Here is a 17,224-nt window from a genome sequence, read left to right on the forward strand (position 1 = left end):
CCCAGTATGAGTCACAGTTTCCTGTTTCTTTTTATGTTTCATCCTTTTCCTTTGAAACTGGATATTTTATGTGATATCGCAACTCTGGATTCTGATTTTATTTTTTTTTTCTGCAGAGTGTTAATTGTTAACTTATTTCAGAATAAATTGCTTGGTGTTACTGTGTGGTGTTAATGTCTTCTCCATGATTGCTACTCTCGCTCGCTCCTCAACTTTTTTTTTTAACTCTAATTTTCTTTTTTTAGATTGGCTTCTTAGAGTTCACCTGGGTCTGTATAGCTTAGTGTGTAGCTAATGAGTAGTTGGCAGTTGTGCTTAAGTCAATAAGGTTTGCACCCCTCTCCCAGTGGATTGTTGTGCATTGAGAAGCACACTCAGGGTTTAGGCTGTTTTTAAGTTGAGCTCTTTTACTTTCTGTTGGAGTCTCTTAAGTCTCCCTTGTATTGCACACAGATCCCAAGCAGCAAGGGATATGTGAAGAGCTTGTTTTCTCTCATGTATCCCTAATTAGTTGGCATTTTGTAGGGAGTTTGGGAATTTATGGGTCTCCTGTGCTTGTGTACGTAATCTCCTAGCCAGTCTTCACCTTAGGGATTTGTGGAGAGTTTATCAGGACATTCTCTATGGTTCTCTCATTTCCAGCATCTCTGTTGCATTCCTAGTTAATCCTCAGGTTTCAGCTTGCTGAAACTGGTTTAAAAATTTCAGACTGAGAAAGCAGTGGTCTTTCTGTTTCTTGCTGGGTATGTGTTTTCTGCCCTTTATTCAAAATCAAAGTCATTCCCTTTCAGCAATGAAGCTATTGGTTTTCATAGCCAACATCATCGTGATGGAACGACCAAGTTAGTGGAGTAGTGAGAGGGATAGAGGCAGCCCCTGGTAAGACATAGACTTCACTGTTCTTATTAGAGGTTCAGCTGTTTTTAATTAATATACTCTGGCTTTGATGGTTGCCTTTGGTTGGTTTTGACAATTTTATCCAGTTTTGTGATTGTTCTTTTTGGGGAGAAAGTTTGTTCTCCTCCACTAGAGGGAGTCTAACTTCAGAACTCAGATTTTAAAACGCAGGTATATTATGCAGACTTCAAAGATAAATGCCCTTTTCCTTAACTCTATTTTTTCTATTGAGATAGAGAACAAGTAATTTTTTAAAAAGTGAGAAAAAAAATAGCAAAGACGGGAGAATGGGTGAACCTTGATTAAGTTTTAGATTTCTAAGTAGAGACACTTAACTTTTGTGTAAGTAGATTTGCTCAAACATGAGGTTGACTGAATAATTTGGTGGCTCTCTTGGAACATGCTTGTTTCTTCAGAGTGACAAAACACTCTACAGTGTGACAAAACATTTTCCCCTATGATGTTCCTTGCTTCATAACAGTTTTTATGAAGTAGGTATTGTATTTATGATAATTTTACAGATAAGGAAACAAGTTCTCAGATTAAGGATTTACCCATGATCTCAGCCTTTGTATGTAGTAGAGATGGGACTTGAGCCCATTTCTTTGGACTTCTCCTTGTTCTTTATAGTCTACATAACTGCTTTTCTCTCCTTACCATGTCATAATTACTTGAAGTCTCCTTGATGATCTTAGTGTAGTTACTGATGCAGATAGTACTTTAGGTTGGAATAGTTCACAACAGTCTTCCTAAATTTTTACTAGGAACTCAAATTCTTTTTTCCCCCAAATGATAATCATTCTTAACTTATTGAAGAGTCCTTACTCATTCAGGCAGTTATGAAGCAAACTGGTAAGAGTCACAGCAAGAGATGTCCCATGGCAGCTTCCTCTGCCAGCTTCCTCTTTTTTTCTTGCTCCATAGATGCAGATTCTGCCCAAGAAGCCCCTGCATTGCAGAGGGACTGGAGATCTGTATGATCTGTTTATTTCGCAGTTGACAAGGGTAAGGGGGCCTTTTTGGGGGAGGCTCTTGGGTTCCCTGAATTTAGCTTTATGCAGCTGGGATGATATGTATTTTAGAATTCTTAAACTTAGTATTTTTTAAAACCCTTCTATGAATTGTTTGCCCTACATAACTTAACTGTCAGATTATCATATTAAAAAGCATTATAATGTGGTGGTGTTTTTTGTTTTTTTTTTAAAGTTCTGTTCAACATAATTTTCACACAAACATAATTCATGCTTCTAGAAATTTCAAATCTGGGATCATTTAGAATATTAGTAATACTGAGTATATGTAAGTAAAATGTCACTGCAATGGAAAGTTTAAGTAGGTTTTTAGATAACCATCTATTTCTGTAGCCTATGATAGTTGTGCTTTATTAATCTGCTCTGTTCCTTTTCCATGTATTCATCAATCCATAGAGTGAAAAAGGGACTTGGATCTATCCCAAACATTGTGGGTGGGTGCGGTGTCTTTTTTTCTTGCTTCTAGATATCATTACTGGCTTCCTTGAATTCTGTGTCTCCCTTACATGCCAATGGAATTTGAGTTATATCTGCAGACAAACTCTGTTTATTAGGAACTGTGTAAAAGTGAAGATTTATAGTTCTCAATTAGTAAAGTTACAGAACAAATGCCAGAAATGTTGGTATTTATAATAGTATGCAATCAGTGAAATAGACAAGGAAGAGTTTGATGCACTTTTAAAGTTGCAGAAGGATTAGACAGATGATTATGACTTTGATGGGTAGACTTGAGAAGATTTGAATTGCTAATGGTCTGATAGACTTATTTTCATTTTTGAGGATGTTATTATACCTAGTAAAGTAGCTTTGTTTATCTAATGAAATAGTGTACATTTCTATAGTCTAAATTGATGTTTTTAGTATTCTATACTTTTATACTTTCAAGTGATCCTCTTTAAACATATAATTTTTAGATATTAAAGTCAATAATACTTTGTATGTTATGCTTACCACTGTTAATAAACATTCCGCTTTCTAGTGCCAACATATTTGGAAAACTGTTTGTATTCTTAAACATCTTAAATGACTTTTTTTTTTCTTCTTTTTCTTTCTTTCTGTTTTCTTTAAGCCATAAGGATGAGTTTACCATTATTCCTGTACTGGTTGGAGCTCTGAGTGAGTCAAAAGAACAGGAATTCGGAAAACTCTTCAGTAAATATCTAGCGGATCCTAGTAATCTCTTTGTGGTTTCTTCTGATTTCTGCCATTGGGGTAAGTTCTAGATTTTAACATATCATGGTAGATATTGTATGCTTGTGAATAAAGGAATCTTCACCTTAAGCTTTAATTTTCACTTATCACTTTTCTTCAGAAATCTTAAAATTTTAGTGACAATGTTTACAAGTGAATAAAAAAGTCTTTTGGTCATTTACAAAAGATCAGATTATAATAGTGGATTATGGATACATTTCCAAAGGCGACTGGTATAATTGGATTCACACTGTGAGGGCATCCTTACTTAGGTACTTATATTAGTGGGAGTTAAGATCTTTTGACCCATTTTCCAGATAGACTATGCATTGTAGAGTCTCTGTAGTTGGTTTTGTGGTGGATAAAACAATAGTTCTTCATTAGAACATAGATGATGTGTTATGCTAGTCTTTTTCTATATTTCCTTTTTTTATAATAAGTAGTTTTTTCTTTCTTTTTGCCCTTTGGTGCTAAATTTTTGCCCATGGTTGCCATCAATTAGAAGCTACCCTCCAAAAATAGGACATTGGCTATTATCAGTATAGTCTGCATTGGTAGTGGTTTATACAGGTAAGGACTCTAGTGATTTTTGTGATTAATGTGACTTTAGAATAATAATGACTATGTCATAGAGTTATGTGAACCCTCTGTGGATGCCTCTTTTAGTATATTTTGTCTTTTGGATTGTTTGGATCTAATTTACTCTTAATTACCTAGTAGTATCTCCATGTATTTCTGAATTCCATTCCTTTTAGGATATCTCCTTGACCCATTTATTCATTGCTTAAGGATGCCAATATCCATTCATCAGCTCTTTCTTTGATTGTAGAGAAAAGATATCAAAGCAGAAGACCATAATTTTTTTTTCACTTTAAAATGACCTTTTATTTACATGAGAAAGCTTCAGAAAGTTTGTGGAAACATGGAATTAAAAGACAAGTTTTTAAATATAATTTTATTGTGAGGTTTACATGGAAGAATATCAATTTTACATTCATTTCATTTCATTGCAATGATTACGATCCCTTCATGCATCATCAAATAACCAAAGGGTATACCCCACAGGCCATCAGCACACAGCCCCTCTCCCTCCCTGAGTTCATGAGTTCAGTGTCCCCAGCCACTCCATCTGCCCACGTCATTGTCTCTGTCTCCATCCCTGGCATCTCTGCCTCTCTGGGTAGGGTCCTGCTCTCTGCTCTTCTCACTTGGTGGTCCCAGGGATCTCCGCTCCTGCGCTGCAGAATCAATCACTTCCCTCCTTTTGTCAAAAAACATCTACCTCTATATTTCCTACCCTCACACTCAGTCCTGATGGCAGTTATTTACTGTTGTACCACAAGAGTCTTATCCCCATTTCTTTTTGCCAGCCTGGTCCCAACAGATTGGAAATCTTTCAGTGGAGATTCTACCTTCCCTCACCCCTTCTGGAACTAGGCTCCCTCTTGAAAGCTTGTAAGCCAGTCACTTCTTGCCTTTTATAGGCCCCCCCCATTTTGGGTAGCCAATGAGAAGACCATAATTTTTAAGATAAAATTCTAGTATGATGAAAACCATCCTTAATAAGCTATAGGGAGTCTTGGCTTTTATATGTTTTATCCATTGGTTACCAGAGTTGATTCAGTGTATCTGGTTGGTTAGGTTGGTATCTTCTTTTAACCTGTCACTCTGAGTAGCCTTCTTAAAGCTTTCATCTCAGTTGAAAACCATTGTCCCTAATGGTATAGTTTGTTTTGTTTTTTAACATAAGGCAGTGATTCTCAACTGGGGGCATTTTTTGCCTCCTCAAGGGTATTTGGCAATGCCTGGAAGAGACGTATTTGGTCATCACAAGTAAGAGGAATAGGTGTGCTCCTAGCATCTAGTGGAGGGGTGGGGACCTTTTTTTCTGTCAAAATTCATAAAATTGTTTTCCGACCATGCAAAATTATCAATTTAAAAATTAGCCTGTTATATTTGTTCAAACATTTAATTAACTCACCCCTAATGTGACTCAAAGGCACTTAACAATAACAACAATGTGATGGCTGGAGTCCTGGTGTGGCACCATTGGATAAGAACTTGACCTCAAGGTCAGTTTGAACTGTAGGGTCTCCAGTTCAGACCCATCCAGCTACTTCTCAGAAACCCTATACAGGGTCAGGACCGATTCAACGGCACTTAACAACAACACTGAGATGACTGGAACTGTGGTTGCCTTGGCAGGGGCCAGACTAAATGTAAGGTCCACCGGCTGGATGCTCCTACCCCTGATCTAGTGGGTAGAGGTCAGGGATACTACTGCACATCTAGTTGTTGTCTAGAATGTTAATAGTGCTGAGGTTCGAAAATCCTAGTTTAGTATATTCAGAGAGCTGAACATCCTTAATAAATCCCCAAAGACACTCTCAAGGTTCTTTAATAACTAATTCTATTGGATAGTTGATATGCTATATAGAAGTTAATTTTTTATGGTTGTAAAGAGTTTTAGGATTAGATACTAGGTGCTTAAATGGACATTTTGCTTGTTTCTTTGAAATTGTGAAATTTAGTGATAGTTTATCTTAACCTAGGGAACTCATTACTGTCAGTAGGCTATGTTTTGGGCATTGTGAATTTGCTTTGGTAACAAAACATGTTTTGGAAATAAAGAATTCTCAAAGCTCTGTTTCTTCCTCTTTGATTTTTAAGGCTATTATTAATTACTTGATTTAATTAGCTTCCCTGATATTGTTCTTCAGGGTCTGAAAACTGTCTAGGTTGGCACCATGTGCAACCACAATGTAAATCCACATAAAACATTAGTAGGTGCAATGATACTATTATATTAATACTCTTTTCTGTGGAATTTTTTTTTTTTTAATCTGATTCATGAAGAGATAGTCTGATAAACTAAGGATTTTTAAATCCTCAGTATGTTTGAAACAGGCAAACTCTAGTCTTTAACTATATTTATGGTTGTTGTTGTTATTAAGTGCTGTCGAGTCGGTTCCGACCCATAGCGACCCTGTACAGGGTTTCCGAGGGTGTAAATCCTTACGGGAGTAGAAAGCCTCATCTTTCTCCCGCGGAGCGGCTGGTAGTTTCGAACCGCTGACCTTAAGGTTCGCAGCCTGATTCGTAACCACTACGCTACCAGAGGGAAAGAAAATTAATTCTATTTTACATTCTACCTAGAATTTCAGAAAATTGGTTAGGCCTTGTGATCGTTCCTGATTACTTGAAAATCTTAACATTTAAATGGTAGAATACAATTTCCTTGCTATAATTATAAAAAGAGTCTAAAAATTTAGAATATTGATAAATGCTAGCCATAAAATTTATTCAAAACTGAAACATTTATTTGCATTTGGTGATTAAGTAACAAAATTTTCCAAATAACCTTTTTTTCTTATCATCTAGCAATTACTAACAATATTTTGTGCTTATAGAAGGCACTATACTAGTTCATGCTAGAAAATTTGATGGGGGTTGGCAAGAAGGGGAAGTTGTCACATGGACATATTTATTCATTTTTAATACATAGTAATAATAACTCATACAGATTCATTCTCTATTTGTTGAAGTATACCCATTCCTCACTTATTAACATGATTAGGTTCAAAGAGCAGGTTGTCATGTGAAAATCAGCATTATGTGAAAACAGGGGATGACCACATCATACCACAAAATGGAAGATGACATACATATTTGTCAAACCACTGTGAATCATGACCCAGCCAAGGTTGACTCTATATTCTTAACCATCAAAGCCAATGTTACGCTTAACTTCTTACTGCCACTTATACATTGTTAATGCATAAAAATAGATAGTAAATTTTTTAATGTTGTTGTAAATGAGAAGTCAGATAATAAGATAGTTGATAAATGAGGAGTAGGTGTAGTATGAATCGTTGGCTGACTATGAGTTAAACTATCTTTACTTAGAAATTAAGTTTCATGTTTCTGAAATTCATGCTTCACTAGCATTGAAACATCTTTCCTGATGTAGGAAGAGTGTTGTATTCCCATCTTTAAAAAATCTACCTTTTTTCTCATGAAGATAATATTTATGGGTGTTTGTTTCTTTTTAAAAACACACTGTAAAAAACTAATCATAACACTGAATTCTAAATTAGTATACAGGAAGGATTCTGTTCTCTAAGCATGCAGAGGCATGAAAAGACACAGTGAATTAGGTTCTTTTAACACATTTCTTAATAACTGGTTTTAAAAGAAAAATCACTTGATTATGGCACATAGCGAATTACTTAGATTTTTATACCATGGAAGTTTTTTTTTTTAAATAATAATATGTTACATTACTGGCAGTGACCACTTTTAAAATCATTGATTCTCCTTATAGTTTGTTTACCTTCTCTGAAAAAGAAAGTGACAACTTTGTGATAAAGACAGTTGAAAGTTCTGTTTGAAAATTGAAAGGATTTTGTCTTATTGACCTTATTTGTTAATCAATATCCATTGTAAGAATGCTCTTTTTTTAAAAAATGTATTTTACTTTAAATATGTTCATTTTTCAGATTCTGTTTAGCTTTTATTTAGACTTAAAAAGAGACATTAAGTGGTAAAAAGTAGAAAAAATTAAATTCTCTTAAAGTTTTCCTGTGGGGCGAGATAAACTGAAAAAAGGGGACAGGAACCTAGATTCTATTGTGCCATCTTTTTTATATCTCCGCATTTGAGTACTCTAAAAGGAAATCATGAATTTCAATTCCTGCCTTTTATTCTATCAGTATTACACAGAGGGATATCCAATAGGATGATGTTTCCCAGGTAACCCTTCTCTGCTCCTGCTACTAGCAGGAAGCAGAATAAATGAAAGGACATTTGCTGCTGTTAAAAAAAATTTTTTTTTTTTTTTTTACCATTGTTAAGTAGTATCCTGATACTTTGTGTAATGTATCAAGTTCTATATCCTATTAGATGGTTCCATTATAAGTGAATTTTGTCTGGCCCTTTAATTTGTTTCTAATTAGTAAAATTTTATTCTGTTTTTCTAAGTTTCAGTTTTTGCTTTTCTCCATATATGCTCTTTATTTGTGTTTGCTTGTGCTTTATTTACTACGCAAAGGTACTTGACTGCATCATAACAAACTGTGGATAATATTGCAAAGAATCGGTGTTCCTGACACTTCAATGTGTTCATGAAGGAACCTGTACATTGACAAAGAGGCAGTAGTTAGAACAAAACAAGGGGATAATGAATGGTTTAAGATCAGGAAAGGTGTGAGTCAGCGATGTACATTTCACCATACTTACTCAATCTAAATGCTTGAAAAAATAGTCTAAGAAATTGGTTTATATAAAGAAGAGCCTGGCATCAGGATTGGGGGAAGACTCATTAACAACATATATACTATTAATATTTGTGCCTTACCTATCTCCCTGAAACTTGTATTTCCATATTTAGATTATTGGCAGGTTTCCTTAGTCAGATTTTCAGTTAACTTCTCAGAAGATTTAAAATGAAACTGGATGTAACAGAAATTGATTCTTTAAAACTAGAATCATACGTCTATCTACTTGCTTTGTCATTAATATAGATTTTAAATCAAATCAGTTTCAAGAAATTTGTTTGGCAAATACTTTTGACATTATTTTATTAAAATTATAAAAATTTACTATGCTTTTCAGCAATTTTGAATTTTGATTCATAAACTTCTATTTATCTAAGTTTACATTTTTATAAATATATGACACTTGTTAAAAATGATGTTTTGCCCCAAATACTTATGAAATTTATATCTTATTTAGAGTTCTTTAAAAATATATATTAACAAGTGATTATTCATTGTAGTCTTCCTTTTTGTTAATCACTTGGATGCAAAACTATTACTACTTTATACATATTTTTTAATTGATTTGAATACAATTTAGCTATGTATATATGCTATGTTATATAATTTAGCTGTGATTATTCATGTGTAGTCTTATAACAAGTGATTATTCATGTGTAGTCTTCCTTTTTGTTAATCACTTGGATACAAAACTATTACTACTTTATACATATTTTATATAACCAGTGATTATTCATGTGTAGTCTTCCTTTTTGTTAATCACTTGGATACAAAACTATTACTACTTTATACATATTTTTTAATTGATTTGAATACAATTTAGCTATGTATATATGCTATGATATAATTAATCCAAGCTTTTATGTTTATATTCTCAAATATTTATGCATATTGATTTCACATATTCAGATTTTTGAACTCTTGTAAATTTAAGACTAAGATTCTAGAATAAAAGCACTATAGTATTTTATTTGTAAAAATAATTACCTTATTAGGTGCTACTTAGATAATTTTTAATTTACATTTTCATTTTGGTCGTGAGTTTAGTTGTGGGTATCCCTAGTTTAGATCCTTAGTTTGACCTGTCTGCACAATTTGTTGTAAGGTCGACTAAAATTTTTGAAGATGCTTTCACATATAAGTATAAAATGCTACAATATTTGAGTAACAGTACAATTTTTATATGAGATATATCTGAAAATCTGTCTTATTGGTTGATATTTTGGTGACTATAAATCAATTTCCAAGCTCATTGTTTATTTATGCAATCCAGTGCATAGTTGAATGTGAGGTATTTCATTTATTTATTTGTTTACTTTTTGGAGGTACTTAAAAAATAGTGTTGGTTTTTGTACCATTCATTGTTTTGTTTGTCCTCATTAGTTGATTGTTGTGTGTTAAACAGACATCCCTGGAGCTTATTCTCCACACTCTGTGAATCCACTCATTAATCACCAGTCACCTTTGGAGATGGGAAAATTACTTACCTGTATTTCTTTTTCTCAGAAAGCGTGCTCTGGAATGGATTCACAAATGAGCTACCCTCCTTTCCTCAAAGAGTAAGGTTTCTGCTTTACAGGATTTTTTTTCTTGGGTTATTTTTCCTCTCATCTTTTGAATTTGAAAAGAACTGAGGGAAGGCACCTGGAGAAACTACTGACATACTCACTAGGGGAGCTCCAAAGCTTGTGCTGTCCCTAGGGGCAGTGTCAATGGCTCTTAAAGCTAGAAAGCTCATACTTGGAGTTGAAACAGGGGCTCAAAGAATCCATTTTCCCAGTGTACCTTCTGAAAGGATAAGTTTCAGGTAAGTAATTTTCTTTTACTATGTGATATGTTTTATTCATACTTATAAAAATACACAGGTCCACTTCTCCAGGTACTAAGGCAACTGTTTATGTTCACAGTTTAGATTCATAAGTCTTACTGAATGTCAGAAATATAAAATCTTAAAAAACAAATGATACCTGCTTGTGAAATACATAAAATAATTGATTTAAATCGACAAATATTTAATACTGCATTTATGATCAGTGTATTGTGCTAGTTCTGTCATTTTCCTTCTTATGAGATACATCTTGATAAAATTATTTTTTTGATAGCATGAAACATGTCTTTTGAACTCAAATTCCAGTGTTTAAAATCAATTATGCATGTGTATGTTCAGTGTGTGTCAGTCTGTCTAGGATGATGGCAACTATTTATTTCAAGTTAGGTGCTTTCTACATGTATGTTAACAGAACTCATTGTTAAACTAATTTAAAAATATATAATTTTTAAAGTTATGATAAGACAGTTTGAGCTTTAAAAGTAGACCAAAAAATTTTTTAGTGTAGTAGCTATATTTAGTATAATTTAGTTTCTAAACAGATAACATTGGTCAGATATTTATACTCAGTTCTGCTGCTAAATGTGGGTACTTAAGAGTAGCATTGAATACATAACAAAATATTAAATGTTTGCTCAAATTTATTTTCTTTGTATTTTTATTAAATCACAATTTGATTCAGTATTATAAAATATTTCAGACATTCTAGTCTGCAAACTTTGAAAGTCTTTATGACTTTTTTATTTCTTCAGAAGTGTTTTTAAGTGAAACTTACTTTGAAATGGTTCATATGAACATTTTAAAATATAGTTTTACTTTTGAATTGCTATCAAGGCAGACATGACTTCAACCATTTGATATGGCAGCCTTGAACTTGGAAATAAGCAGAAAGAATTTTTGAGTTGCAGATGCTGCCACAAGGTTTATAAACCTTTCTCTGTACTGTAGCAATTTTCAGATAAGACAATTATGCCCTAATAACAGGGTTTATTGAAAGTGGCTAATACTAGCAGCTATTTCCAGAATCAAGGAAAAGAAAATGTATTATTATAAATCCAAAGTAGTTCAGGTTCAAAGAAGATGCATCTTGATTTCCTCCAACAATAATAGTATTAGTACAGTGACGGAGTCAGATTTTTCTTGTTTGAGATCATTCATTCAGTTTTTCATTCAATTCACAGAAGATTCTGGACAGATATTATGAAAAGTTTGACGCGAGTAGTAGTTCAGCATCAGTAAATTGAGTCAATGATATAACTTTAGATTTGGTTTTGAGCCTTATAACAGCCACAGCAAACAGGAAACATCAGTTATATGAAGGGGCTTCAAAAAGTTTGTGAAAAAGTTCCATTATTCAATTCCAGTTTTCTATGAACTCTTTGAAGTCCTCTCATGTATGTAGTTCTGCTTATTTAATAGGAGGAAATATATGTATGTGCTTGAATGCATATATGTAACCTAACTAATTTGAAAGAAAATAATCATGAATTATTCATTATATGGGCATTGAGTGGTTGTCATTGTCATCTCTAACAATTTTCTTTTAGTTCAAGAACTATAGTGGATCATGGAGACATTCTGTTATTTACAAAAAAGTTAAATTTCATTTGGAAAGCAGAGAGCCTCAGACCCTATCGCTTGATTCTAGGATACCATCAACTGAAATATGCAATATTTAGTAATGGCTCTTGGAGGAAAATTAAGAACTGCCACACTGGGTGTCAGGGGCTTCAAAAGAATCATGGACAAATGAAATGAAAGGATAATAGATTTTTCCACAAACTTTGTGAAACCTTCTCATATATATTAATTGTATGTAAAAAGTGAAAGCCAAGGAATTATGGTAAATTTTAGAAAAATGACTATCAAAGATGATCAACATTAACAAATGAATGAAGTATTAAGTTCTGTGATCTATGGCCTTTCTTAAAAGGATATCAAAGAGGATTTTTGTATAGTTTCGGACTTCCCATTACTTGTAAGATGATATTTTTTAGTAAGATGAACAGAAAACTTAAGGATCCCAATTTCTAGTGAAAAATACCCATCTACTCAGATATGTGAGGCAATATTTTGGATGTATGAACATTACTCTAAATATATAGCTTTAGGTGCATATTGTGTGTACATGATTGACACATTCTAATACCTTTCTCTGTACCTGGAAGTAGCACTTTTCAGATAAGACAATTATGTGCTAGTCACAGGACTTATTGAAAGTGTCTAATACTAATAGCTATTTCTAGAAGCAAGGACAAGAAAATGTATTAGTATAAATCCAAAGTAGTTCAGGTTCAAAGAAATATGCATCTTGATTTTAGAAGAGTTTTGATAAATTTTTAAATTACATAACTAGTGAAATGAGGTGGGGTTTTTTTGTGTGTGTGGTGGAACAGCATTATTGAAAGATAGGTTTCAGTGTATCTGAAATATATCTTAATTCAGTAAGAATCCATAATTAGGTATAAAGATATTTAATTTTTTGTTTTCATAAGAATATAGTAAGAAGTAAGATTTATTTTATGAGACTTTTGATTTCTGTCTTTTTAATTTCTTCCATTTTACCCTTTCTGTTCTTTGCAGAACAACTAAACATTGATCTATGCTTTTGTACCCATATTGAGATTTAATAATGTCAGAGTAGGACTTTTGTATTTATTATTCTGTATATTCTATTCATACTACATAAAATAGTTATACTGATCCTTTTTCAAATAGTAAGCTTTGTAAAATAAAAAGATTAATTTTTATATAAGGGTCATAAAAATCACACGAGTCACACATGTATCACCGATCTATGCTATTTATTCTGTACTAAAGAGAACATATTTGCATCTATGCAGCAAAAGCTAAGCTTTCAATAATTTGTTATACTGAAATAGTTTCCTTCTGAAAAATCCTTGGATCTTATTCTTTGAGTTTACTTTTTATTATAGACTGATATAAAAAATGTTTAACAGTGCTTCTCACTTTACAAGCTGTTTTGTTTCCTTAATCTCTTGTATTGCTGATGACTTTAAGGTTCTGCAACTTGATGTAGTTTTTAGCATAAAGCATTAAACACTGTGGTGATACATATAATTTCCTTATTACCTTCCCAAATATGGCTCCTGGGAATGATTCTCTCAGAGGCTTAAGCTATGCTTTGCCTATCTTGAGAATTGAAATTATGTGGTAAGCACTTGATTTCTTTTAGCTTCTAATTTTTCCCTATTTTATTTTGTACATGATATTTGTTTCAAGGTCAAAGGTTCCGTTACAGTTACTATGATGAATCCCAGGGGGAGATTTATAGATCCATTGAACATCTAGATAAAATGGTAAGTCTTTCAGGTGTGGGGTTTTAAAGCTCTAAGACTTTTTCTTTTAATTTCAGATTAGTGATTCAAGACGTAATATGTTGACTTATACACAATGGACTGACAATTCTTTCCCAAGTTTTAACTAAATGTGCTATATGCAATTTGTAATTATATGAATATTGATTGTAAGAATAATCCCTGTTCTGCTATTAGAAATATCCTTCATAATTTCATTTGATGAAGGAGAATATTTATGAATAAATAGGTAGGGATTTAAAATGGTTTTGTAGGGACAATCTTTGTTTTAGGGGCAATAGAATACTAATCTCATTATTACTGTTAAGCAGAAGCAAGTTTAGCAGACAGGGGTATCTTGACTCTAAATCTTATTTGTCCCAATGGCTTATTGTTAATGTAATGAGCTGAGCAGTTATCTTTTGCAGCATATTAATTAACTTAGTATAGCTTTAGGTTTGGTAGTGGACCAAAGTACTATTCTTGTGCAATGCTGGAGACTTTATGAATTGTTGTTGTTAAGTGCCGTCGAGTCGGTTTCGACCCATAGCGACCCTGAACAGGGTTTCCGAGGCTGTAAATCTTTACGGGAGCAGATCGCCTGACCTTTCTCCCGTGGAGCGGCTGGTAGTTTCAAACTGCTGACCTTGCGGTTCGTAGCCCGATTCGTAACCACTACGCTACCAGAGCTCTAAATATCTGTGCTTTATGGGTTTAAATAACCTACAATTCTAAACTTTTGATTGAAAGTATTATTATTATTTTTTACAATTACAATAATTTTTCTTCCAGAAATAATGAAATAATTGTAGCCTTTTAATGATGCTTTGCAGGAATTCTAGTAAACATTTATTTTTGCTAATTTAAATCTTGTCTGATAGGCTACCATGGTTATAGAAATACTGTATTTTTATACAAATAACAATTTCCTTCTACATTTGTTTGCCAATTATGCCTTCTGTGGCACAATGCACTTATGAAAATACCTTGAGGGGAGACGGCAAGGTTGGCAAACAAACATTGAAGGAGTCCATTATTTTTGTTAAAAACACAGTTAAGTGCTGTCTATTGGGTTCCGAGTCATAGCAACCCTGTATGGGGTTTTTAAGAAGTGGCTGGTGGGCTTCAACCACTGACTTTGTCGTTAGCAGTCCAGTGCTTATCCTACAGCACTACACCAGGACTCCAAAACACAGTTGTTGTTTTTAAGTACAGTGGCGTCGGTTCCGACTCATAGTGACCCTGCACAGGGTTTCCGAGGCTGAAAATCTTTGCGGGAGCAGAAAGCCTCATCTTTCTCCCACGGAACAGGTGGTAGTTTTGAACTGCCCACCTTGAGGTTAGCAGCTCGATTCGTAACTACTAGTATTTAATTTTATTTTAAATTAAAAATTTTTAGATGTGCTTTATATGGAATTACTTTTGATTTTTTTCATATTTTTAAAATTCTCTTAAAAGGAATGAAAATTTAGTGAAATTAATAATTTCAAATATAATAAATTTGTACCATTGGTGTATTTCTTTAAAATGTCTTATAAATCATATTCTTGTGTATCTAATTGTTATTTTTCTTTTAATTTGATTTCTGATTGTTTTTAAACTTAAGATTTTAGTTTTAAATTTCAATGGCTTCTAGCTTTTGTTTATTAAAGTTTTTAAACCTTGGTGATGGTGGTTATATGCTGTGGAGTCAGTTCTAACTCATAGTGACCCTGTGTAGGGTTTATGAGGCTATAAATTTTAATGGGAGCAGAAAGCCTCATCTTTCTCCCATGGAGCAGCTGGTAAAGTCAAACTATTGACCTTGCTAAGGTTAGCAGCCCAGTTTGTAATCCACTGTGCTACCAGATCTCCTTGGAAACCAAATTACTTTCCTAAATGGAAATAACATAGCTTTCTTTCTTCTTTTGCCCTTTGTTCTGCTGCAAATTCTTACCTTATTTATTTATTTGGCTGTTTGGATTTTTCTTAAATGCAATGTCGATACGTTCTTTTCAATATAGAATTAAAAATATGATTGTGTCCTAACACATTAGAAAAGTTTGATATTTTCATAAAAGTCATGTGATAGTCACAGCACTTATTTTAATTATTTAAAAAAATCATACCAATCACTATATTTTCTGCTCATAAATGGAATATTAACTATAGCAGACCCATCAGTTAACTGTCAGCCAACAAGTCTGTGACTTGTTAAAATAGAATTCACCAAAGTGTAAAGCTGTGTATATGTGAGAGTGAGTCAAAAGATATTGCTACAAAACCAGAAATTTTCATTAAACAAAAATATCAAAATGTAAAGTTACTGTTGCTTGACATATCCACCATCAAAGTCTATATATTTCTGAAGGTGGTGTTTCAATCTCTTTAACCCTTCCCCAAAGAATTCTGAGGTCTTCAATTTACATCATGTCAAAACAACAATTTTGGCATCCTCGAGGGATTCAAATCATGTTACTTTTCAATGTTCTTTGAGTTTTGGGAACAAAAAGAAACCTGAAAGGGAAGGATCAAGATCCAGGTGGAGAAGGGGTAAGGTTTCCCATTGAAATTCTAGCAGGATAGCCCTTGCTACCCTGAAGAATGAGCATGTGCATTGTTGTGTTGGAAAAACATTCCTCAGCAGAACTCTTCACCAATGATGTTTTTACCTTTTTATTTAAAAGTTCTTCATCATAACCCTCAGTGATTGCCTGTGTCCTTAAAGAAAATCTGCCAAGATTACCTCTTTGGAATCAAAACCAAATAGTCACTATAGCCTCTCTGCCTGGAATTGAAGTGGCTCAGCAGCTCTCTGTGGAAATCATTTTGGTTGGACTTTTTTCTTTTTTTCAAATTGTGTTTGCGGGCACTCTTAAGTTTAAGACAGATGTATTACTGAGAGAATTTATCTGCAGCCATCCAGTGATCACAAAGATATGGTTAAACATGTCTTTTTTGTATATAGACTAAACCTGTATATTAACTGTAGCCTTAGTAGCTGTACACTGAGTTGCCTGCATATGCCTTTGAACAAGATTATTTAGTATATAAAGTAAATAAAATTTTACTGTAAAGCATCTGGATCTGAACATAAAGATGGTGGTGGTGTTGTGTGCTATGGAATCAGTTCTCACTCATAGCGACCCTGTCCAGGGTTTCCAAGGTTGTAAATCTTTACAGGAGCAGAAAGCCTCAATTTTCTACTTCAGAACCACTGATAGTTTTGAACTGCTGTCTGTGAGATTAGCAGCCCAATTTGTAACCACTATGCTACTTGAACAGAGAGTTAGAATACTTCATATCATACATATACCCTAGGGTTACTATGAAATGGAATCAACCTGATGACTAAAGGTTTTTGGTTTATTCTATATAGTTTAATTCTTTTGATTTCTAATTCTACTCCTAGATTTATTTCTTAACGGCCTCAGAAACTTTTGATTTTATCATCATTTTTTTTTTCATATAGAAAATGTTTAAGGAGCCCTACTGGTACAGTAGGAGCTCTGGTAGCTCTGGTAGCGTAGTGGTTACGAAACAGGCTGGTGACCTCAAGGTTGGCAGTTCGAAACTACCAGCGGTTCTGCGGGAGAAAAATGAGGTGTTTTGCTCCTGAAATGATTTACAGTCTTGGAAACCCTGTGCAGGGTCATTATGAGTCGGAATCGACTCCACAGTACTTAACAACAACTGGTACAGTGG

General features: G+C 33.6%; 1 protein-coding gene across 2 annotated transcripts in view; it reads left to right on the top strand.

Annotated features, from left to right (window-relative positions):
* Positions 1–17,224, top strand: part of MEMO1 (mediator of cell motility 1) — a 218,433-nt gene that overhangs the window by 178,451 nt on the left and 22,758 nt on the right. For both annotated transcript variants that reach the window (XM_006835160.1, XM_006835161.1), the window contains 2 exons: positions 2,998–3,140; positions 13,467–13,543. In XM_006835160.1, the coding sequence (XP_006835223.1) occupies positions 2,998–3,140; positions 13,467–13,543 (220 nt within the window). The remainder of the gene's footprint in view (positions 1–2,997; positions 3,141–13,466; positions 13,544–17,224) is intronic.

Source organism: Chrysochloris asiatica, unplaced genomic scaffold, assembly GCF_000296735.1.
Source record: "Chrysochloris asiatica unplaced genomic scaffold, ChrAsi1.0 scaffold00016, whole genome shotgun sequence".
NCBI lineage: Eukaryota > Metazoa > Chordata > Mammalia > Afrosoricida > Chrysochloridae > Chrysochloris > Chrysochloris asiatica.